Source organism: Vanellus vanellus, assembly GCF_965231255.1.
Source record: "Vanellus vanellus genome assembly, chromosome: 5".
Classification (NCBI taxonomy): domain Eukaryota; kingdom Metazoa; phylum Chordata; class Aves; order Charadriiformes; family Charadriidae; genus Vanellus; species Vanellus vanellus.
In genome coordinates, this window is record NC_138910.1 from 63,470,136 (window position 1) to 63,493,450 (window position 23,315).

The 23,315-nt window shown below is 41.4% G+C and overlaps 1 protein-coding gene across 1 annotated transcript in view; it reads left to right on the plus strand.

Annotated features, from left to right (window-relative positions):
• Positions 1 to 803: 803 nt before the first annotated feature.
• The window catches only part of TGFBR3 (transforming growth factor beta receptor 3), a 118,561-nt gene continuing 96,049 nt past the window's right edge, over positions 804 to 23,315 (plus strand). Inside the window, exons 1-2 of the mRNA XM_082483214.1 lie at positions 804 to 944; positions 15,855 to 16,030. Coding sequence (XP_082339340.1) covers positions 15,970 to 16,030 — 61 coding nt within the window. The 5' untranslated portion in view covers positions 804 to 944; positions 15,855 to 15,969. The remainder of the gene's footprint in view (positions 945 to 15,854; positions 16,031 to 23,315) is intronic.

A 23,315-nucleotide genomic window follows, 5' to 3' on the forward strand; every position in this document is an offset into this window, starting at 1 on the left:
GAGGACTCGCTCTGCGCGCTTACGACGGCCGCTGCCCGGTGCTGACCCGGGCTCATTGTGACGTAGGCTCGCGGGTGGTGCTGGCGCACTTCCCATGGCAGGGCTCTGGGGTGACAGCCCGGGGGCGGTGGCGGGGGGTGTCGGCCCCCAGCCTTGCCCCGTCCCTGCGCCCCGATGGCCGCGGTGGGGGGGGGTGGGGAGCAGAGCCTTCTCGGGGGGACACGCACCGTAACCCCCGCTGAGGGCGCTGTACCTCGGCATCACACCGGGGTGAGGGCGCGCTTCACACCGCCGCTTATATTTGGCATCCCGGCGGCGTGCCAACTGCTCAACGTGTGTTTTAACGCAGATAACGTACAGGTCGCGGCGGGGGTGGGTGTGTGGGTGGGTGGTGGTGCCGCCGCTGGCCGGCGTTGCGGCGCGCGGGGTCCATCGCCGTTGTGCCCCCTCGCCCCGGTTCACACCCGGGGCTGCCTGACCCGTCGCCGCTCCCCGTTTGTTACCGGGCGGGCGGGAGCTCAGGTGCAGGCCGGGGGCGCGCGTGGCCGGGGGCGCGCCTGGCTCGCGCGCAGGGGCGGAGGCGAGCGGCCGTCACGGCGTTGTCCCCGCCCCGCGCCCAATGGCGGCGCGGCACCGCCCCCCCCGCCCCGCCCCGCCGTGTGCGCGGTGCGGCCGCGCCATGGGGTTACTGGCGGGCTGGGGGCCGGGCGGGCAACGGCGCGCCTCCTCCTCCTCCTCCGCCACCTCCTCCTTCTCCTCCTCCTCCTGCGCACCGCCGGCCGGGCAGCAGTGGCCGGCGCTGGGCGGCCTCGGCGAGAGCTGTCCTCCCGTCCCGTCGCCTCTCATCCCGTCCCGGCTGGCCGGCGCCGCGGTGCCCCATGGCGTAGCCGCGCTGCTGTGCGCCTGCCCTCGCGGGACGCGGCGTGGACAAACCCGCTGCCAAGGTAGGTGCGGCGGCCGCGATTCCCCCCTCCGCCCCCTCGGGCCGGGCAGGGATGCGGCGGCCGTTGGGGCGGGCGCCCCGCGACATGTCACCCTGCGCGGGGCTGAGCGGGGATGGCAGCGGGAGGGTCCGCGGGGGGACGGTCCGCGGGGGGACCCGCCGGCCTCCGCAGAGCTGAGGGGTGCGGGACCTGCGAGGGGGTGGGAGGGGCGGTGAGGAGCGCTGGAGGCGGCTCGCCCGGGCGGTGCGGTGCGGGGCCGTGCGGGCTCCCTGGGAGAGGTAAGTGGTGAGCGACGGGGTGGGCGTCGGGGGAGTAAAAGCTACAGGTGTCCCAGGGATAATGGTTTGTGTCAGGCTGGTTGGTTGGTGCCGGGCGAGTTACGGGTGCTGAGCGAGATCCCGTACGGATGCTAACCCCAGCGGGCACATCGGGGTCATTGTACCCTTAATGGGGCCGGCTGGGGACTTAGTGATGTACCAGCAGAGTGTAAATTCGGTGTATGTCAGAATGGTACGAAGGCCAGCATCGGGTCACTTCGTTACGATTTCACTGAGGAGTTGCTGACCGGTGGGATTTACCGTTGTGTGTTTTGCAGGGGATGTACTGGAGTCAGGTCACTGCAGCCTTCTGAGTACGTCTCTCCAAGCAATAACAATAACGTGCCATTAAAGATAGATGTAATCTAAGTAACTTTTTCAACTTTCCCTAGTTTCAGATGCACTTGTAATTCCAAAGTTATTGTCGTTGAAGTCAAACGGTATGGGAGATGATACTACTTGTGTTTTTGAAAAGAAGAGACTTCAGGTATAGCTCTGTGTGTGGTTATGCCTTTTCCACTTGCTGTGGATGTAACCAGATGTAAATCTACTTATCTCAGTTCTAAGCTGTAGCTGTTATAACTTAATTGCCATCGCTTATTATTTTGTTCTCAAATGCGTGATCATCAGCACAGTTCAGTTTTAACAGAAACCTCTTGATAGGGTTTGCAACCTATTAGAGAGAGACTTGGATGCACAAGTGCCAGGATTTTTTTCAAAGAAAGAAATTTTCCTGGTTGGGTCTGTGTTTATACCAAACTAAGTACTGTTTCCTTTTTCTGGATGAGGCCAAACAGGCTGATGTTAGACCCCATGTCGGGAGAAAACCCAAAGTGAGCGAGCCACCTGCTTTTTGATGGCTTGTGGGACCAATTAGGTTTGTCTTACAGTGACTTGGAGCCCAGTTGCTATCATAGTCTCATAAGCGGAAGACTTTAAAACTGCACATGTAAATACAACTTCTTCTAAAGACAAAATCTATTTGTTTATCAATTCTTGCCAGGAATACTTTTATTTCCCTTACAGTCCATGTTTTTTCCATGGATGCCAGGGACAGGGTGAGTTGGTGGCTGGGTTTTAATTAGCACTGCACAGGTGTCCTGTCAAAGTGTGTCCAACCAGAGTGTTAGCAAAACGTGAGTGGAAGATGCTTATTCATTTGAAGAGCTCCAGTTTAACCCCTGAAGGCTCACAGGGCTTGAACGCCAGCTGAGGAGGAGCTGCTCGTGTTGGGACGCAGACCTGGCTGACACCAGTTGCTGAGCCGCTGTTCGGCGTTCCCGGCTGGCTGGGGGAGGAAGGGAGGGACGGGTGTTGGAGGGGGGGGGCAGGTTGTTGGCTTCCTTCAGTGAAGAGTCCTTTACTCTGAAACTTGCTTCCCCCAATTGTTTGCTATAGTCCAACCTTGTGAAGTTTAAAGTGACACTTCAGATTTTTGTCTTCTAGCGTGCTTTCTCTCTCTGGGGAGGTCTTGTTTGGTCATTGATTTTGATGCATGTTTTGTGTGTCCAGAAGCCTCATCTAGGCAGAGTCTGTAAATGATATCTACCATGGATGTGATTTTTTTAAAAAAATCAAGTTTCAACGTTTGTTCTCTGGCATGCAAAACATCCTTTATATACCCCAATGTCTTGATGCCTACCTCTAGGAACAGTGTTTTGAAGTTAATTGCTAAACCAGCAGGGGGAACACAAAACTTTCTGTCTACAAAGTCTTTCTTCCTACCACAGTTGCAATTTGTTAAAACTTTGGGCCTATACTTTTGATAGTGTTTCTTTAGAAGATGACTGTCAGTTATCCTGGAAAAACCCCCCACAACCATTCCTTGGAATAAGCACATTATTTTTGAATGCTTGTTTATTAGTTTGCTCTAGCAGGCACGTCTCCCACTCTTCTGAATGGAATTTTTGTCATATTAGCCAGAACTGAACTTGAAAAAGCAGTAGAGGTTTATTTAAGTGAAATTTCTCTTTGAGGATGTTTGAGATGAATTAATTAAACCCAAGAAATGATATTTTGAGTAATCCTGTAAAGTTTTAGATAATGAGCTAGGCAATATATTTTTACAGTAAAACTATTACTGTATCACATCTGTGATTGTATATAGAAATCTTGAGAGCCGAAGTCGAGTTGCAAAGAAGTTGTATTCTCACAAGAAACTATTCCTAGTATTTAGGGTTTCCATAAGAGAGAATATTTTTAGATATTCTCTTAGCTTTTAAGAAGTCATTACTAACTTATTTTTGTAAAGGTCAACTGACGCTCCCAGCACAGATCAATAATTATTTTTCTTTTTGATTTGTGTTGGCGTAACAGTTGATTATGTCTTTTGTGCCGGGAATGCTGAGTGTAACCTTCTTTGGCAACAGCCTTTATCTGGATTAGTTGCGTTGATCCATATTGCTTTCTAGTCTGGGAAGGCTGATGCAGCCAAATGGCAAATACTTAAGGTACAGGTATACGAACAGATTGCTGAATGCTAAGTGAAGTTGGGAATTTGCAGCATGTGAGCTATTCCCCAGGTAAGAGCCAGGGAATGGGCTCTCACACTGCCGTAAATTCGAGAGATCTTGCTGCTTATACTTTGGGGTTAAGCTGCCTTTCACTGATGGTGGGGTAAAAACATTCCTGGGAGCATTTGCCACGGAATAGCCCGTTTGCTACTTGTGAGTGATAACAATTGTATATTTTCTTAGCCTTAGGTCTTGAAGCAAGTGGAGACAAAAAAATCGTTTGATTGAAATTAACAGTCCGAGATCCGGGTTTAAGGGAAGAGATGTAAGGTCCTCTGCTTCTGGAATGGCACTGACTACATACCGAGGCATTACATGAATAGGAATTTTCTTCCCATTGTTTCAGTGAGCAGGTATATGCGTATTCCAGTGGCCACACGTTCTTCTCCAAGCGCATTATCTGACATTGCTAGATACTGAAGGTACAAAAAGATGTGTGTTAAGTTCCATCGATGATCTCCCTCTTCCATCATTTTTGTGGAATCACAAAACTTTCTCCCTTAGTGGTTCTCTGAGACGCTGAAGTACGTAGTTTGTGAAGTCAAAGTGAGATTTCTGTTATAATGTTATTTGAAAATAGCACTAAAGCTTTGCCTAATTTGTCTTACAATTCTTTTGTTTGATATCTCCAATAATATTCGGTTAACATTTACCAAGTTACATGAATTACCAAGTCTTGGGCAATTTATGTAGATCTCGGAACATACTCTGTGGGATACAAACTGCAAATATCTTTGCGATCAAATTACTTTTGATCTTGTTCCATAAAATATTTGTGTATTATAAATAAGCATTAACTCTATAGCAGTAATATTTGTGGTGATTAACAGTGGTATGCTAGTTTCTAGCCACTTCATGAATTGAAGCATGTTTTGCCATAAAAAAGTACTAGCAAAGAAGTAGTGCAATTGGAATTGCTTTATCCATAACTGTGGATTCGCATTTTTATGTGCTGGCAGTCATCCAATAGAGCAGCATTTCTTGTGCTGTTACAGCAACAATTAACTCTGTGGTAGCCAAAATGAAACAGATTTACACATCTCTGGAAATCACTGAAAGAGGGACTTTTATTTCCAGTCTGGCAAAATAGATTATTTTTTTTTAAAAAAAAGAACATCCTTTATAACGTTGAGAACCTAAATAGTCAGACTTCTCAAGTTCAGCAGCAAACATTTTTTATATTGCATTGTAAGTGTTATAGCGTTGAGTTGTACTGCTTACAAATAACTATGACTGGCGATATATGCTAGTTTATGATGTATTTATAATGAAACAAATGAATTTATCAAGGAAAATGTGAAAATCATGATTTCATATTCATTCTGTGGATAGTGCTTTAAAGTGAGCTATATCTGTTTATTGTTAGCAAATTTAATTCCATTGTATTTAGCACTTCTTTTTAATAGTCTGTCTAATTTCAATATGCTGGCTGGCCAAGATAAGATTTTTTTACTTTTCTTTTTTATTTTTTTTTCTGTTGCAACATGTTGTAAGATTTTGGGAGTCAGCTGGAAAGGGCCCCTCTTATATATAAGTTCAGTTGTGACCTTGCAAGAGACCGGTTTAGATTGCAGGAGAATAGTTTATCTAGAGGTCATGGGCCTGAAACAGGTTAATTATAGAGCTAACATGTATAGGTTGGTTTTCTGCACAGAAGGCAATAGGGGCTGTGATACAGGACGCAACATTAATGATTCTGAAAAAGAATGCAATTCACTTGTACTCTGATTTCCTTTGTAAGCACAGGCATTTTCAATTGGGAATCAGCGTAGGTTCATTGTGTGTCGGGGACAATAAAAAAATCCCGAAGTGTCCAGTGAGCTTACTGTGTAGTACAGATCTGCCGAATACATGTATTTCTTTGCCAAGAAGCTGGAGGTGGATTGAAGACTGATATGTCCTCTTTTTTCGTAGATTTATAGAAGTAATTTATTATAGTATCGTTGCATTTGACTCAACGTGACTGAGAACTATGGTAGTATTTTATCACCAATGCAATAATTTGACAATGATTTGAGTGAAGCAAAATTCTGATTTGTTTTATGAAACAGCTATTGCGGTATTTGAAAAGATGGGCCTTTTCTTATATTAAGACTATTACATTAATGGACCAGGTCACTCCTCCAGTATGTGCAGCTCGTGTTATGTGATGGATTAGTTCCTCCCTCTGGTGTTTAAAATGACCAGTGTTTCCGAATACTTGTAGATCCGGTGATTTGGTTCACTCCAGTGATGTGGTGCAGTGATTTCCTTCTGGCATACAAGATGCACAGTTTATTTATATGACTGTAGGAATTTATTGTGGCCTTCCTTCTCCCAGACTTATGTTCAAAGCTTTTTACAGTCTTCATTTATGTATTTAATATAAAATAATGAAAGGCAGGAAGTTCTATATGGTAAAAATTATATGGGAGTATATCCACATTCTGAGTGGAACATACCAGTGATGTGTATCTTGATTGAAACAAATCCTCATCGCAGTGCTTATAAATGATAATTTTTATGAAAAATGTTTTGCCTTGACCTGAACATGTTTCTCTGCCCAACAAATTAAATTACACTGGTTATTTGGCAGATGATTAGGGAGAGGGTAGATTACTCCTACACAAAGCGAAGCTCCTTTTGACTCATTCTTTTAACTGTGTAGCACTTTAAGGTCTTCCCTATTTGTGTGGGAGAAGTTTCCTATCTTACAGATGTGCATCTGAAAATGTAGTGGCTAACAGCTAACTTTTGATAAACGTGTTTATCTTGTGTTCTTGTTTAGCAACCTGAAGAATTAATGTTAGTCCACCTGCTCTCTAGAGTATGCCTTCATCTAGAGAGTGAAATTCAATACACACTTTTAATTTTTCTCCCAAAATGTGTTTTTGATAATGCATGCACTTAAAGTGCCTAGTAGTTAATATTTTGACCTGTTAATTTAAATCTTTCAGTAGCTTATGGCCAGCGGCAGTGGGGAGGGCTGTTTTGTATCACCTTATCCAATTCCCCTGTAACGGGAAACTCTGGTTTTTAATCCTGTTCAATTTTCTGACCACCTTCCCCCCCAAGAGGATTGCATCCTTATGTAGCGAATTTATGCTTAATGCCATAGTCTTGCTTTTCATTATTACGCTTTGTGGATTTCTCACAGTTAACCCAGAGAATTTCGAGTATTTGTAGGCCACAGTTTCGAAAACGCTTTTCTAAATGTATAGAGGTCATTTCAAGATTTTTAAATGCAACGTTGTTTACTGGTAGGAAGGTTACAGCTAGAATGTTTCTACATCCAATTCTAAGGTTTTGCAGTTCATTCTTGAAAAATAACAGCAGCAAGCGTTCATTGACAGAATAATTTGCTGAAATCTTTTACCCTGAGTGGAAGAAGCCTTGCTGAGTTGTTGGTAACTTTCCATTCTCCTGTGGCTCCTTCTCCACAAGGAGATGCCTTCCCTAGGGTTATATCTGTCTTGATAGGTATATTAGAGCTGTTATCTGTTTAGTTTAGGTGTGCAATTAGAAACCGAGCCAAGTAAAATTCAAGATAAATGAAATTTTGTGAGGTTGTTGGCTGCTACTGTGTTTGTGAAGAGTAAGATAGTCCAGTGCCAGGAAACCTATTCTGTTTCCAATTAGAAACCATAAAAAAATAAAGTAATTAGGCCAAAGAAATTTAACTGTGAGGAGGAAAGGTTGTAGAGATTTGTTTCATGCAATTTATGATCATCTTGTTCAGCCTGAAGATTCCTATACACTAGAAACCTTTTTGTTTCAGGGTAACGTTTTCGGAAGCAGCAAGTCCCATTTAAGATACATGAGACTGGTTTGTGTTAATTGTGGTGAGATGTTACTGGTTGAGTTCACTGGGGACCTAAGTTTTATTTAAATGTAGATTTGGGACTCATAGATTTCTTGGGTTGCCGTGAAAACTTTACCCCAGTCTTTATGTATGTATATTTCTAGAAGTCTCTGCTTTTTTTCCTCCTTCTGCTACCTGAATGTTCATCAGGAGGATGGCATGTAATTGTGCCACTGGTATTCCCTGATAAGAGCAGTGAGATTTTTTCATCCATCTTCTAACTAGAAGACAGAAGCAGAACTGCAAAAAGTAGCGTTGTCTTTCTAGGTAGGTCTTATGGGGGGGCTGTTGTGGCCGTGTCAAGGTCCTGTTATGACTTTTTTCCTTGTGAAAGAATAGACTAACTGTGAGTTGCACAGAAAATACGTGGCTGAAGCTGGTACTAGATTACAGATTGCTTGAGCCATTATAGTATAAGAACTGTACAGCATCCCAACATCCTGTTTTTGCTACTCCCTTTAGAGGTGCTCTGATGTAGGGTGTCACCGAGGGCTCTATGTTAAAGTAGAAAAGTTCTGATTTGGTAGTGAAGTTGCGCTTAGGGTGTTGGTCTTGTTAAGCTTCATCTTCAATGCCATGTTCACTCCCTCGTGTAGAGGTTCGGTAACCTCTAGGAATTTCTGCTGTTGACGAAAAGAAATCTGTTCCAGTCTCCTTCTCGTGGAAAAGTCTTGTGTACTCTTTCCACTGAAAGACTCCCAAATGCCCTTCCTTCCCTTCCACCTATTGAAACCCTCCTACATCCTGATCCTGGAAGAGGCTATTCTCTTGTTTACACTTGGTAAGCAAAACCTTGCCCTGTAGCCTGTAAAGATTCAGCTGCATACATACCTCTCTGTGTTTGGGGGAAGGGAAGTCCTGGGAACATACAACAGAACAACTTTTGTCATGTTTCTGTAAACTGTCTTTTACTTTTGTGCTATATTGTGCAATGATTATTCAGCTGAAACTTCCAGTGTCTGATGTCATGACTTTTTTTTTTTCTGATCTAAACTCACAGCAGTTCAAGTCAGGTGACTTAAAAAAATGTTGGGAAGCTGAAGGGAAAGTTGGTTATGAAATGATACTGAGAATAGACACCGTCATCCAAACTGGAGCTTCATGCCAGCTGTGGGCAAAATAGGTACCAGGTAACAAAACCAACCTCAGTAAACCATTACAAAAAAGGTGGAATGGTTTCACATCTTCTATGGGCTCATTTGTGTATATTTTGTAGCTTCCTGTAGTTTGGCAGGCTACATTGTAATACATTAATAAGAAAATAAATAAGCAAAACGTTAAAACAAAAGTCACATGGAGTAGAGGGGCACAATTGCTAAATGGCATAAAACATCTTCCCTTGGCACTTGTCCAGTTCCCATAGCCTTTAACTGTGACTTGTTGAAATGTCCCATTACAAGCACAGCAGCATGTGAACTTCAGGACATCAGCGTTACTTTTTCCCTGGGCTTTTCATATGTCAGGATTTTTAGTTTTATTACTATTCATATATTCCTTGAAAATGAAACCACTTTGTTGTTTCTAAAACAAAATCTGTCCCCTTAATAGTTTATGAATAAGTTACTGTTTTGAGTTCTGAGTGGTGGAACTTCATGTATGTGCCTTGGACATAGGCATTAAAAAATTACATACAAATTTTCAATTCCACATTAATATTTGCTAACCCTGTTAGTCAGCTTTCTGACCTGCATATGTGCAAATCACGTAGAATTGACAGAGGATAAATGTCATCTAATAAAAAAGAAATCTGTTAAAATGCATACTTAACAGGAGCAGGCTTATAAATAAACTCTTTCAAAAACTGTTCTATTCCTGAGCTTATAGAACTGCTCGTGTAGTTGACCAGTCATGATTTTTTTTCTTATTGAGCTTGTGTACTTGATTACAAATAATTGCCTTTTTTACTTATGCATGGAATGCATGTATTCATTGCATTCGCGTAGGGAATCAACAAATGGGAGAAAAAACAGTTAAATAAGTTAAATGGTTGCCATGCGTAAAACAAACAAACAAAAAGGGAAAAAACTTTGGCTGTGAAGGCCTTCTTGGATGGCCTAGAAACTTGGGTTCACGTTGCTATGGCAAAACAACACAAAGGGACAGATCCTGCTGGCTTCGCTCAAGTATCCCCATTCACTTCAGTGGGACTTGTGATGTGACTTAGAGGAGGAAGATTCTTGGCTTGCTTTGGTAGAGAAGCATTTGTTAGTGGTGCAGAGAGCTGTGCAACCTCTGGCAGCATGCATGGAGGAGGGAATTACCAGAGTCCGTGTCGATAAGGAGGAGAGGAAGTGGAAGTTATTCTTCAGGCAGTAAAGGAAAAGGTTAGACAACGAGGAGGATAGAGTTAAGGCAAAGGAAGAATTTGTATGGGAAAGGTAGGTGGTGATTAAAGAAGCAGATGGTGACTACTGGGGGAAAAGGCTTAGGAGAACAGAAATAAAAGGGGAAAATAAAGCAATAAGAACCCAATTCAGCAATAAATGTGGCAAACTCCTATGCTATAGAAGCCTTTAATAGGAAACAGAAACACCCCCAAGTCTGTGGCTGTGGCCACCTGCAGGCATATATATTGGTAGGTTGGACTGTGCAGAGCAACTTTGAAAAGGTAGGGAAAAATAAATTTGCCAGGAGAAGGAAAGTGGGTAAAAATGCAAGCTAAGGAGATCACTGATCTCAAGGAAAGTAATATGTAACAGGTATTTTGCTAGAAGTACAGAAACAGGCTGAGTAGAAAGGTGCTCAGATTTGAAGACAGAGCTTAATCCTAGGGCTTATACTCGGTCACTTTCATTTGTAGTTCTTTAAGCACTTTGGAGCAGAGTCCTGTCCCCTTTTTGGCAGGCAACGAGCAAACGTGGGGATGGATACCCTTCTGCTGGTGACAGAACAGTGCAGAATGCGATTTCTTAGTAGCGAGCCACACACAGACCACAGAGCCTTACGTCCTGGTAGCTTCTGTCAATGAGGGCTGGGAAATCCTTTGTGGAAAAGTTTTGGTTTTGGGTTTTGGTTTTTTTTTTTTTTTTGTAAGAGTAAGCAGCATGCTTCTAACTTCTGAATTCTTTGGTCATGTTGTAGTTTTAAAGGTGACTTTCAGTTCAAAGGATAGCTTTAAAAAATCCACAAAAGACTGGAATTCTGAGGAAGATGAGTAGCAGATTTTTAAAAAGAAAAAATATTTCGGTTAATGAAAACTAGAGAGATAACAGTAGTGTACTGAAAGTGATTCGTGTTTTGTGCTTACTGCTGCTGGCTCTAACAAAGTCAAATTCTTTTAAATACCATTGAGTTGTCCTCTAGCTCAGAGTAGCAATGAGATCTATCCTTCTGTGGCTGGCCACGCTCACGGGCCAGTCAGCACATCCTAGCATGCTCCAAAAGCATCGCGTTTTTCACTGGTTTCTAGCTAAGCTTTATGCATTAAAATTCTCATGGACATTAGAGGCTCCTGCTTTAAACCAACTTAAAACCTCATACTTCCTCTTCTTCCTGTCCTCATGTACTTCAAAATGTGTTTCCCCCCTTCTGCTCCCCCAGTCTTCTTTCAAACCTAATAAAATCTAGTAGTAGGAAGATTCTTCCTGATGTTCCCAGTAGCACTCATGCCTGATTGTGTCTGCAGAATTATACTTCTCAACAAAACAGGTTCTTTTGTGCTTCTTAGACCCTCACTTTTCTCAGGACTAGTGGCCTTTACGACACCAAACTTCAGTGAAAATGACCCCAGCAGATGGTGCCTCTCGGAGTCTGCAATGGCTCCGGCTGCAGATGCCCTCTTTTGCTCATCTTTCTTGCAGCTTGTAGTAGTATAAAGCATCGGTGTAAAAACAGTGTGCTTAGTAAACCCGAAGCTCTCATGTCATCTCTTCCTCTTCCTTGTTGGGATTTGTTCGTTATACTTTTAATATGCCCTTTTGTGACCTCAGTTGCAAAAATAGCTACCCAGATATACCCCAAAGGAAAAGATTATTCTCTCGGAAATTTCTTTTGAATCTCAAATTGACTAGCAGTTGTGTTTACTTCTGGGATAAATGGTTTAGGTTCCTGATCCCTTTGCACAGCTTTCTTCTCTTATTTCTAAGGAAATGTCCCCCTATTCTGTGGACTGCCTCAACTTTTCCTAGTTTTCAGGTTTCACATATTCTTCTAGTGATTGTAGGTTTCACACTGAGGCAAAACCTGGCATGTTTTGCACCACAGCTGAATTTTTCCCGCCTACTTTCTTATTCGTTTCTCTTTGGTACTGTCAGATGGTCAGATAATAGCAGCTTCATAGCTGACTTCTGTCACAGGGGAGGATGATCAGGTTTTCCAAAATACTGACAAACTGCCTGCTTAGTAGGTTTATTCTTAAATGAATTGTTAGTAGCATTTTCGTCTGTGCTTTTTGACATGAGTTGATGCTGTGTAGCTGGCAGTCTGGATATCATCCATCCTAACTTCGTGACACTTGCTGCCAATTTGTCACCTTTTCGTGTTGTCTTTCATTTGCTCTCCTTTTTAAGTTTATACATGCTTATCTTCAAGCAAGTGAGCCCTTTCTTTAGAAAGCTCTTTCTAATTTTCATTTAAGTCTCCATTATTCACCTTTCACAAACTGGCAGAGTTGGAATAAGAGCCTAGGGCTTTTTGATCATATACTGCCTGCTCCAAGTTATACCTTGTAAATGTTGTTGGTCAGTGGGTTGTAGTAGGAGTCAAATCACTCTTGTTTTTGCATACAGATGGAAATGAGCATGTATTCTCTCTTCCTTTTGAATCATCTTTCCCAAATCAAAGTCGAATGGAAACTTGTCTTTTTAACATACTTAAGTAGTCAGCACAGAGTGTGATTCTCAGCTGCTCTCAGCAGCATCACTTTATCTCCAGTTCTTGCCCTCTGTTCCCTATTTCTGCACAACTGTGTGCCTTATAAAAATGTCACTGAAGAATGAGAGGTTTGTGCTGATGGAAGAGTGACCCGAGTAACGTCTTGTGTTTTCCTATTTAGTGTATTGCTGAGCGTATGTGCTGTAGTTGCTCTTTTTCTGGTTTCTCTTTTGTTTGTTGTTGTTGATGAAATGGTTATACATCAGTAACTCAAGTTTCAGAATGCTTATTCATTGCCTGTTTGCACATATGACATCTTGCAGGACGTTATGATGGTCTTTTATAGCTAACACTGGCTACAAACCTCATGGTTTGCTGTATTTGATCATTTTTCTTTATGGTAGCATTTAAAAATTGAGTTAGCAACCAAATACTATCGTTGAGTAGATTTAGGTTTCTTTTCATCTAGACAAATGGCAGTAAGTGATTCCAGCTAATGTTTGACTTCCCAAATGGTGTTCAATATCTGCCATAAATTCCTTATGGCTTGCTGTTTGGCATTAAACCTGTTTGATTTGGATTTTCATGTTCAAAACCTTCTGTATTAAAGGATTGTCCAACACTCTTGTCAACAATTTATTATTTCTGTTTAATAAAGGTTGCCCTTATTTACCACAAAGTTCAGTATCCCTTGCAGATTTAAGGGTTTAACGATATAACCTTACACTCTAGGGGGGGAGGAGAGATATCTAGGAACTCATTGAGTGCTTCCAGTAGGTTCAGGATGAATAATTTTTACAAGCCTTGTAAATTGCCCAAGGAAGTCATAATTTTCTGAGGTTTTTCTGTTTTGAGCTGTTTCTAGCGTTGGTTTTGTGTGTGTGTGTTAATCCTTTTCCAGAACTTTTTTTTTTCTTGAAGATGAATCCATCTTCTACAAAATATTATCGAAGAAATCTTTAGGTAAATCATGCTTGTTTGGGGTTTTAGGGTGGACTGTTGCTGCTTTATGAGGCTGTGTTGTTTGTCTGCTATTCATGATAGAAATTCATTGCAGTGTCTTGATACCTCAGTTGTGTTGTGTGGTAGTGTTGTAGTCTCACGTGTCCTTTTTTTAAAATGTATTGATCCTAGCAAGCAGTGGAAAGAATAGTTTGTGCCAGAGAACCTGTAAATGATAAAACATTCAACATCAGTAACGGGGATAAGTTTTAAGATGGAATAAGCAAAACTGTACAGAACTGATGTTGAATAATATGTAAAGAGGTATTTGTTTATTTCTTGAAACATTTTTTTCCTCTTAGATTAATTAATATCTGTTTCTAAGTTCAGGGCCAGTTTTAAAAAGGACAATGTGTGGAAGAGAACAAAAATGCATTTTTTTTTTTTTTTTTGTGGCTAAGGCTATTTTAAACATCCCAGGGTAGTTTCACAGGTTCTTAATTTTTGAGGTCAAGGTTTTAGGTTAGTATGACTTAGGAATTTTCACAGATAGTGCCAGTATCATATAATTCTGATGGAAAAGAATCTCCAGTTTGGGATATCTAATCATACATAACTTTGTGAGTAGCAGATAACACGATAGCCAGATCTTGTTTACATTGTGCAAAGTGATATGTGTACCTCTTCCAAGTCAAGAGTAAACTCCTTTTCCCCAGATTGAGCACCAGTGGGTAGAAGGTAAAGATTACTGGGTAGCATTATTAGGGTCACCATTTACCTAGGGGTTTGTTTTGTTCACTGCTGTTGTCTGACGATGTTTCTAAGCCACTGGAAGGGAGGCAATGAGAGGGCGCACAGAACCAGTGACAGAATTTCAACCTAAAGTGTTGTGTGTCAAAAGCAAACAGGAGACAAAAGCAAACGTGCTTCTTGCAGGGGATGCTGAGATTGAAAGTGAATAGCATGAAACCCCATGTTGTGATGGACTTCCAGCTCGTTCCTCACCCCACACGTTTCCGTCCCCTGCAGGTGTGGTGTCTGGGTGCTCCACGGTTCCGGGGCTCTCCTCAGTGCCAGTGGGGTCTGGGGCACCCCCAAGACCCCTCAGAGGTGCTGGGAGCTGGGCGCTGAGGGGAGGATCTGTTGGAGGCCATAGTTCTGGCCTTGGGCACCGACAGCCCTTTCTTGGTGGGAGGCTGCAGCACCCTTCCCCCCCCCCCCCCAGGGCAGTGCCATCTCTGCATAATAACCCATGGAGAAATTCTGCGAAGGAATTCCTGGTGTTTTCCTCATAGCTGTAGGAGTGCTGTCAGCCGGTGTCTTGGAGTGCTGTTCTCGGTGCGGGTTTCCCTGCTGCGGACTCTTGGTCATGCACAGCGCGGCACACACTGAAAAACAGGGCCTAGCCTTTTGTCTGACTTAATACTTCATTCCTTTCTAGTGTCAGCAAGAAGCTTTTAAATGGTATTCATGTTGTGATGGTTTAGATTTTGGTCCTGACTCAGCGTTCTGCTATCACTTAGCCCCGTGGCGGTGGTTTGTAATTGCTGGCATTGCTTTGTGGTGAGTGTTGGTGGCTGCTGAGGCCCCGTCTGCCATCTTCTGCTCCTGACTGAAGGCTGGTAGTGAAGCAAAGTAGCTGAGTTCTTTATTTGACTGACTATGATACCAACGTTCTGATTCCTTACCTACTTGGTCTATAGTCATTCTAGACATCTAGATGACTGAGAACAGATTAAAAAAAAAAAAGTGGAAGAGGATATTGTGCATCTAGTAAGTCTTTCCCCTCAAAAATCTGCAGCGTGCACTCTGGGGTTTGAATTTTTGATGTTTTTAATGCCTGCAGGCGTCAGCTGTATCGTCATTTATTTGTATAGCACATTTAAATTGTTTTACTGACCTGGTATATTATGTCTTGAAATCTCTTAAAATAAAGATTCTGAACAGCTTTATGTTTATATTTAGCGTCAAGTGGCCTTGAAAAGTTTTGAGAGTTTGTGATACTGAGAAACGATGAGATAAACTTATTGTTTTGCCTGTAAACCAGCTAGAGCACATGTGAAACATTTCTCCATGGTACAATAAAGGTAGCAGCAGATAAATAAACAAACAAATGTTTATATGTCCCAGAGAAAGTCTGAATACTTAAAATAAACATGTCTGAGGCTGTGAGTACCATTGGCAGGCTTCAGCAGGACTTCAGTATTAGTTGACAGAAGGGACTCTGGGATTTCACTTCCAAGCAGATCACAACTTGCACAATGTATAATATGAAAGAGAGAGCGACAGCTGCAATGAAGTGCTGAAATACAGGGGGAAGGGTACTAAGCGGTCAGCACCTATGGTATCTGGCAATATAAAATGCACTCCTCTGTTAGTCCTTTAAGAAAGAATCATATTTCTCTTGTTACAAGAGAGATAATTTTAAATATCCAGTAACATTTCTGTAAGTTGTATTAAAATATGTTTTTACTTTTTTCTGTAGGCAATTAAAAGTTTGGAAGATTTGATTTCAAAACATACCACAAATTTCAAAGGGAGTAAATCTACATGAAGAGCTACAAAGGGAGTTGATTTGAGAAGATACAGCGTTTGCAAAAATGTCTTCAAGTTGTGTGACTTCAGTGTTTGCTTTGATGATTTTGTGCTTTGCAGCTGCAGGTAGGTGACATTATGTAAATCATGCATTCAGTGTAACTTATTGTTTATGTTCAGAATTATTGATCAAAAATACTTTTTCCATGCTGGAAAAATGTAGGTCAGCTAAAGTTTATATTTACATCTAAGTTTGATATAAAAATACTGTGATCATAACTGCTGGAATGGTGATACTTTGGGAGTGGAAGCAGGGTAGCTCTGGCAGCGTGAGGGTTGTGCTGGTGAAGCTGAGGTAGGGTCTCTCTACAGAGGTGGGCTGAAAGGGTGTACCACCTCAGCTCAGTGCTGCCTTCAAGGTCTAGCATCTGGAATTAAGTCCTGATTACTTTAGTTCATAAAAGAAACTTTCAACAAAATCTCCTAAAGGTTCATAATAGGTCACTGAGTCCATCCATCCATCCTTCCTGACCTATTGGGATAGATCTCACCTCGGTCATTCCTGACAGTTAACTGTCAATGGTGATGGTCAGCGTTATTGGAGGTCTCAGAAATTAGGAAGATGCCTTGCCATTTACAGGGATTGTTCCTGTCCCACATTTTGTCCTAGATAGAGATTTTTAAAACAGTGTGTTGCAATAACTTGTGACAGAGAAGGGAAAGATCTGTAGAGTTCAAGTACCTAGCTTATATTGTAGTTTCTTCAAGTGCTGAAGTGATTCTTCTTGGTATGTTTGTTTGTCAAAGTTCTTCCTGTGGTTGCAAGGGGAAGCCTCTTATGTGTCCAGCTTGCATACAGCGTGGGTCGTTGGAGAAGAGGCCAAGTGGATACACAGTCAGTGAAAATGAGGTAGTGGGAAAAGTGGACAGTGGACAGATGGCTTGCTTAAATCTGAGATGTCCTCACTGTGGAAAAGATGACCAGCTTTGGATGAGACAGGGCTGAGCAATTAAATGTGTTACAATTTGGCTTCCTTTCATCGTCAGCATGGAAAATTATGTTGTTTCAAGCCCTCAGGCCTTGTGGGACTTTCTCTGGGGTTGACCTCCTGAAGGCATCCTTCCAACATTAGTAACTTCGATTATTTAATAGTACGTGATGCTAACATTTTGCAATAGCTTCATTACTTTCAGCAATACAGGGCGTGTCTGAGCGTGTCTGTGGCTTGAGCTGAGGGTATGAACGCTGATCTTGGCTGAGAAGCGCGATTACTTGGAGCGAATCTGAATCATTACAGATGCGTAAAAATCTGCTTTGAAAGAAAGTGCCAGTGTAGAAAATAAAAACTGTTTTAATTGATCACAACCATAATTCCATTTTGCTGCTGAGGAGATTGCTTGCCTAAGAAGTCAGCTTACCTCTTAACACCAACTTTAATTAAAACCCACTAATTTTAAAGTGTTGTCAAGCATAGTACTGCCATTAGAAAGTTATTCAGTGTTCAGAAACCTTAGCATGCCTATCCTGAAGTTTATTGTGGTTTTTTTGGTTTTACTCCCCAATTCTGTGTTTTCCTCTGGCAGCTATTCTTGAAACAAACTCTTAAAGAGCACTATGGCTTTGGATTTGATGAGATGCTTATTCATATGTAGAGTCATAGAATGATTTTTTGGCTGGAAAGGACCTCTGGAAGTCTAGTCCAGCTCCCTGCTCAGAGCAGGGCTAGCTTCAAAGTTATTTCGTTCTTGGAGACTGATTCTTCCCACTATCTGCACGGGAAGAAGATAGCTGAAGGGAGTAGAAAGGGTCACAGTTCACTTGGGGGAGCTGAGGAAGCACTGTCATTGTGGTTTCTAAGTGTGCCTGTCCTGTGGGTTTTGGTTTTCTTCCATGCTTTTTATTTTTGCAATAAATTCTTAATGAGAACAACTAGTTAACATCCTTTACAGAGTATCACAAGTACAGTAAAATAAGAGCAATGAAGAACTGATGGACTGATGAAGGAGAGAGAGCTCTCAGGCAGATATAATTACAACTGAGGAAGGACAGCTCTCTGAAGGTTATTTAGATAGAGCTTTTGCACTGTTTTTCTTTTAGTAGTCACCGAGTCCTGTTAACCCAAACAATTATGCTTTAAATGCAGGGAGTTTGTGGCTATAGGTGAAATGCAGGTGGGAGCAAGCAATGTGTTCTAGTCATATGCAGAAAAAGCTGTGGCAGATGCCCGTGAGCTGTTGTGAACTTGATGGCTAGGGTACCACAGGCTTGGCTCTTAATTGCCAGTGTACAAACCTGAGCTTTTTCAGGCTTGAACCATTAACATACTAGTATAAATAAAACTAAGAAGTATAAATAAAATCCCTGTGTGCCTGTGGTGAAGCCTGGGGGAGGCAGGGGGCAGCATGCCACCTCCCTAGGGTGTTGATTTTTGTATATTGAGCCTTTTTCCAGCTTACTCTTTGTTTCTGAAGTAGTGAGGCTGCTGCAGTAGAGCACACCTTTCTTTTGTTTGCCAGTCCTGTACTGACACTGCTATTATTGGTCTAGGTTTTGTTGCTAACTTTCAAGTATCTTCAGCATTGTTATCTTTTCAGGTATAGGTGATCTTCTAGACAGAATCTGTGTTTGTTTTTTTTTTTAATTTCTTTCCATTCTTGCTTTTTAAGGTACTAATGTGTTAAACGTATCTCAAAAAAAAAATTGAGTTAGAAGACATGATGCACAGAGATGCATATTCAAACCTGAGCCACAAAACTACTTTTTTCATGCTAATATCTTAAAGAATATACTTTACTAACATTGCATTGAAAATTGTCTGTATAAATATTCAAAGAATATTTGTCTGTTTCTCTACCTGCTCTTACTGCTTGGATGTTTGTAGCTAAATGCTTATGGGAATCTGATTTACTTTTAGCTTGTAAGACAGATTTCTCTGTCATATTTATACAGCTTCAATTGTACAGAAAAAGACTGCAAAGAAAACCTTGATTACTGTGAGATTTTTCTTCCCCATGGAAAGTCCAAGGCAGGATGGAGAGGCGAACTGCTGGCAAACTACCTTACTGTCTGAAGGAATTATGTTTTTGAAGTGGGCTTAAACTAAGGTCTGGCAACCTGCAGTAGGAACTCCACACAAACACTCAGAACTGCACAGCTACAGCCTTGAATAACCTCGTAAGCAAGTCTGGCTTTGTAGTCTTGGGAGCAAAAATATTCTGCCCTAATGCGGCTTAAATCAAAGGCTGAAACATATTTATTTTACTTGCTTGCAAATTTGTGCAGTTGGGTGCATGATGTATGTCTTGATAAAATGTCTTAGAGCACAGCTGAAATGCATACCTGCCCTAGACCCCGAGGCCAAACCTTCAACAAGATTGGTTCCTCCGTGAAGGAATGGGATTTTTTTTTTTTTTTCAATTTAACTTCTTTTTTTCCTTTTTCTTTCCTGCCTTACTGTTCAGCTGGAAAGAAGGTAGAAGGGTGATACAGCCTGTGGATCTGCACTGGCCAAAGGTCTCATTCCAGCCTTCTGGGGTAGATCCTCTGGTGGTGCAAATCGTTCCTGCTGTTTGCAAAGCAGTGCAGGTGTGGCATCTGATACTAATCAGAATTTGCCCATGCAGCTATGTTCTGTGTCCCTCAGCCCCCCAGACATTCGGTGTTGCCTCTGCTTGCTTTGTAGACACCTCTCTTCTTGTGACAGTTTCATGGTTGTGGTCAGGCTGATGGAGAGACTATAAGAATTGGATACATTGAAGAATTTACCCATTTTCTGTAATACTGAGCTTACTGGTTTATCTGCTTACATTAGGTCTGTCTCTATGGTTTTCTTTCAACAGCTCTTTATTCCTTGGTTCTCTACTGTGTTATTATCCTAGGTTGCTTTTTTTTTCCTTTCTTTCTACATACTTGTTCTTATAAGTAATCTTATGTTGTTCAAAGCATGGGCGCTTTGTTTTCAATAAGGCTGGTTGCTTGTAAGCTAATGTATCTTTTGGATCTGTGCCTCCCAGATATGGTGGTGATGGGTGCCATGTTAATAAGCCTAACAACAGGAAGAAACAGGCCATGTCATGACAGCTTTTTTTTATTTTTTTAAAAGAGGAACTTCCCCTGACCTTGAACACTGTGTTTCCAAAAGCAACATAGGATCCTTCAAAGCATAATGGAAAGTCCTTCCACTGGAAGGTGAAGGACGTGATCTAAAAAAAATAAAATGCTGGGAGTCACTCGCACAAATTTCCTTCCGTTTTAAGCAGTGTTTGCTGGGTATTTCCCAGATGTAATTAAATTGTAAGTTTTATTTTTCCTCAAAATATTTGCTGCCAGAGGTGTGTGGGGGGGTTGTTTGTTTAAATTGTGGTTAGAGGATGAGAACCAAGGGACAGAGGTTGGTTGGCTCTTGAATTATTGGGGCTGAAGTAAAGCATAGGCTGGTTGCAACTTTTGAACAGATACGGGTTTGCTCTCCCACCTCCCTTTTCCTTCAGTTCTTTCTCATAATCAGCCAACTTCTGTCTCCCTTGAAAAACCAGCTGGTCCTGTCCCTTTATGGTCTGGATAGTCAGTCAGTCTTCTAGAGGATGAAATTAACCAGTACTCGGAGCATTTAAAGACATGCAAGCTCAGAGAAGAGTTATAGGAGCAGAGGGCTGGTTCATGTGCTGTGCCTTGCTTGTCTTGTACCTGTGCTGCTGCCACGCTTCAGGTCAGAAAGGCTGGGAGCCCTCTGGTAGGGGCTGGAAGGCAACAGCTGTGCTCTTTTCATGAGAGCCTATCATGCTCTCAGTTCTGAGCAATACCAATTAGGAACCACTGACTAGCTTTTAAAGGTGGAAATTGTTCAAATATTTTTATCCTCCCTGCACCCTGATGGTGAAGCATCTTAACATCAGATGTTCATCTGGTAGGGAACCAAATGATGAATTCCTAACTTCATGTCAGTGAGCTTGGTGAGATAACTCTAAGAAGCCAAAATATATATATAAAAAAAAAGATAGGTAATTGTAATTTCACACAAAAAGAAGTAATACCTTTCAAGAAGTAAATGATGTTTTTAAGTGAGCAATTCAAATATAAAGACTGATCAAACTGGGAAGCTACACTAAATCTGAACTAATGTTTCTTCAGCACTGCTGTTTGCTGATCTAGTCCTGTGTAAATTAGGTTTTTAATCTGGTCTTCTGTCTGTCTCTCAACCAGCTCAATTGAGTGAGATCCTGTACCATTTCTGTGTGGTTTAAGCATGAACAGTATTTTTATCTTCCGAAACCACACAAAAATTCTGAAGAACTTCGAATGTCAGGATATGGAGAAAGGTTATGTTTTTTAGAAGAGGTAATTGTATCAGAGACTTGGAATGGCTTGAACTCAGCAGACTGCATTTTTCCCATATCAGCAAGGCTCTGAAGCTAAAAGCAGTTGCATTTCAGCAGAGTTCTGTACCCATGTGGAGTGGTAGGATGTGGGGTTGTGGGTCCTGATTCAGCAAAACAAGTGAGCGTATATCTAAGTGCTTTGCTGAACCGGAACATTTATCAGTAAACACGAAAATCTGGTTCTTTGTTTAAAATTGAGTCTGGACAATGCCAAAGGAATTCTAAGAAATATCAAGCCCATAATGCAATACTTGAATTGTATAGATGCAGGCAAATGGCAGCATTACTGAGTGTCTCTGGGGGGAAGTACTCAACTGATGAAAAGTAGTTTTGCAGAAAATTTTATGGTATGGAATGGTGAATGGCATTAATCCTTGTCTTTCTAAGGAAATTTATTGAAGGGTTTTTTTTAGAGAGAACCTTGTCTTTAACAAGTTCTAAGCATCACATAATTATTTTATAAATTCTATGCTAAAAATAATTCTTTTGTTTTCTGAAGGGAATTGGGATTTGGGGTTTTGCTTGTAGATCTTTTAATATCCTTTCTGTACTGTAAGCCCTTATTAACTCTTTCTTACCTTTTCCATTTGTCATTTAGCTTAAAAATAACACAAATGCTTGATCTCTTTAATAAAAAAGTGAGAAGGGCTTATTTAGTTAACTCAAGATGGTATTTTTGTCTTTCCTATTGTCAAGGAGAGGTACAGAAGTTTTCTGAAGTGAAGGGTCTACAAGAGTAAAGTAGTAGGTACCTAGGAAAAAATTGTCTTCTAACTAATATGTATTTGCCCTTTAATTTTTTTTCTGTTTTAAAATTATTTTTCCATCAAAATGACCTCAGCTGCTGTTGATATGTTGAACCTGCTTACCTTGCCTCTACAGAATGATAACTTGTTTTGTTTTGTTCTTGCTTGTTTCTTTTGCTGCAAAATAGCATAAATTCTGTCACTGGGACTGAGCAGGGCATGCACAAGTATCAAACAGCACAGTTTTATCTGTTGCCACAGGAAGAATTAGGCACCAAGGGCTCTAGCACCCCAAACCCAGCATACCCGAATGTGATCCTGGGGTGTCTCAACAAGAAATGGAGCATCTGCTATTAGAAAAGCAGTTGTTACTTTCACATGAAAAATGTACCGAGTTTCTGCAACTCTTTTTCTTTTATAAACTTCTTCCACTGCAACACATTTGCATGAATCAACCCTGTTTTTTTACTACTGGCTTTGTTACAGCGTAGAGAGAATATAGGGACAGGATATATTTATTTTCAAATAAGTGAAATAATTTAATCCTTGGTAGCTAATGACAATAAAAGGAACTGAAGTCCCTCAGGCTGTAAGTCATAGGAGAGATGAATTTGGACTGAAAAAAAATATATTTAGCACAAAGACTGTGCCATGTTTCATTACCTGAAGGCATTGAATTGGATTCCTCTTTGGTGTAAACTTGTTTTAAGTCAATGGAATTTCACCAAGGATGAATTTTGACCCCAGGTGACAAAAGCAAAGGTTATTAATAATTCCATAAAGTGCAGCTGTTTCATGCACAGCATGCTTTTCTTCATATTTTTAAGTGTACTTTATAAAAGATGGAGCTATTGTTCCCTTATTTGGCAGCTACTACACTGTGAGACTTACTAATAGGCCGTTAATAAAAAAGGGATTTTACCTGTCAGGGATGGAAAGAACTAAACTGAAAATGTCGTTACTCATTATTGGAAGCAGTGCATAGAAGAAGTAACAAACAAAGGAATTCAGGGTTAGGTGATGGAAACATTTGTAAGGTTTTTTGCTGTTTTACCTCTTCAGCAAAAACATTACTTTCCGCTGGAACAGGTTTGGTGGTGTCTTTTTTTGTTCTTGTTTTGTTTTTAAATTTTTAATGAATTTTCTTCACTTAACACTTGGAGCCAAGAGTGGGTGAAGAATTGATTTTGTGGTTATCTTAACTTCTGTCCTCTTTTCTTTTTCCTCACTCCCTAGATCACCAAATTTGCCTTGTGTCTGGAAAGGAAGGTTGATGCAATTTAGTT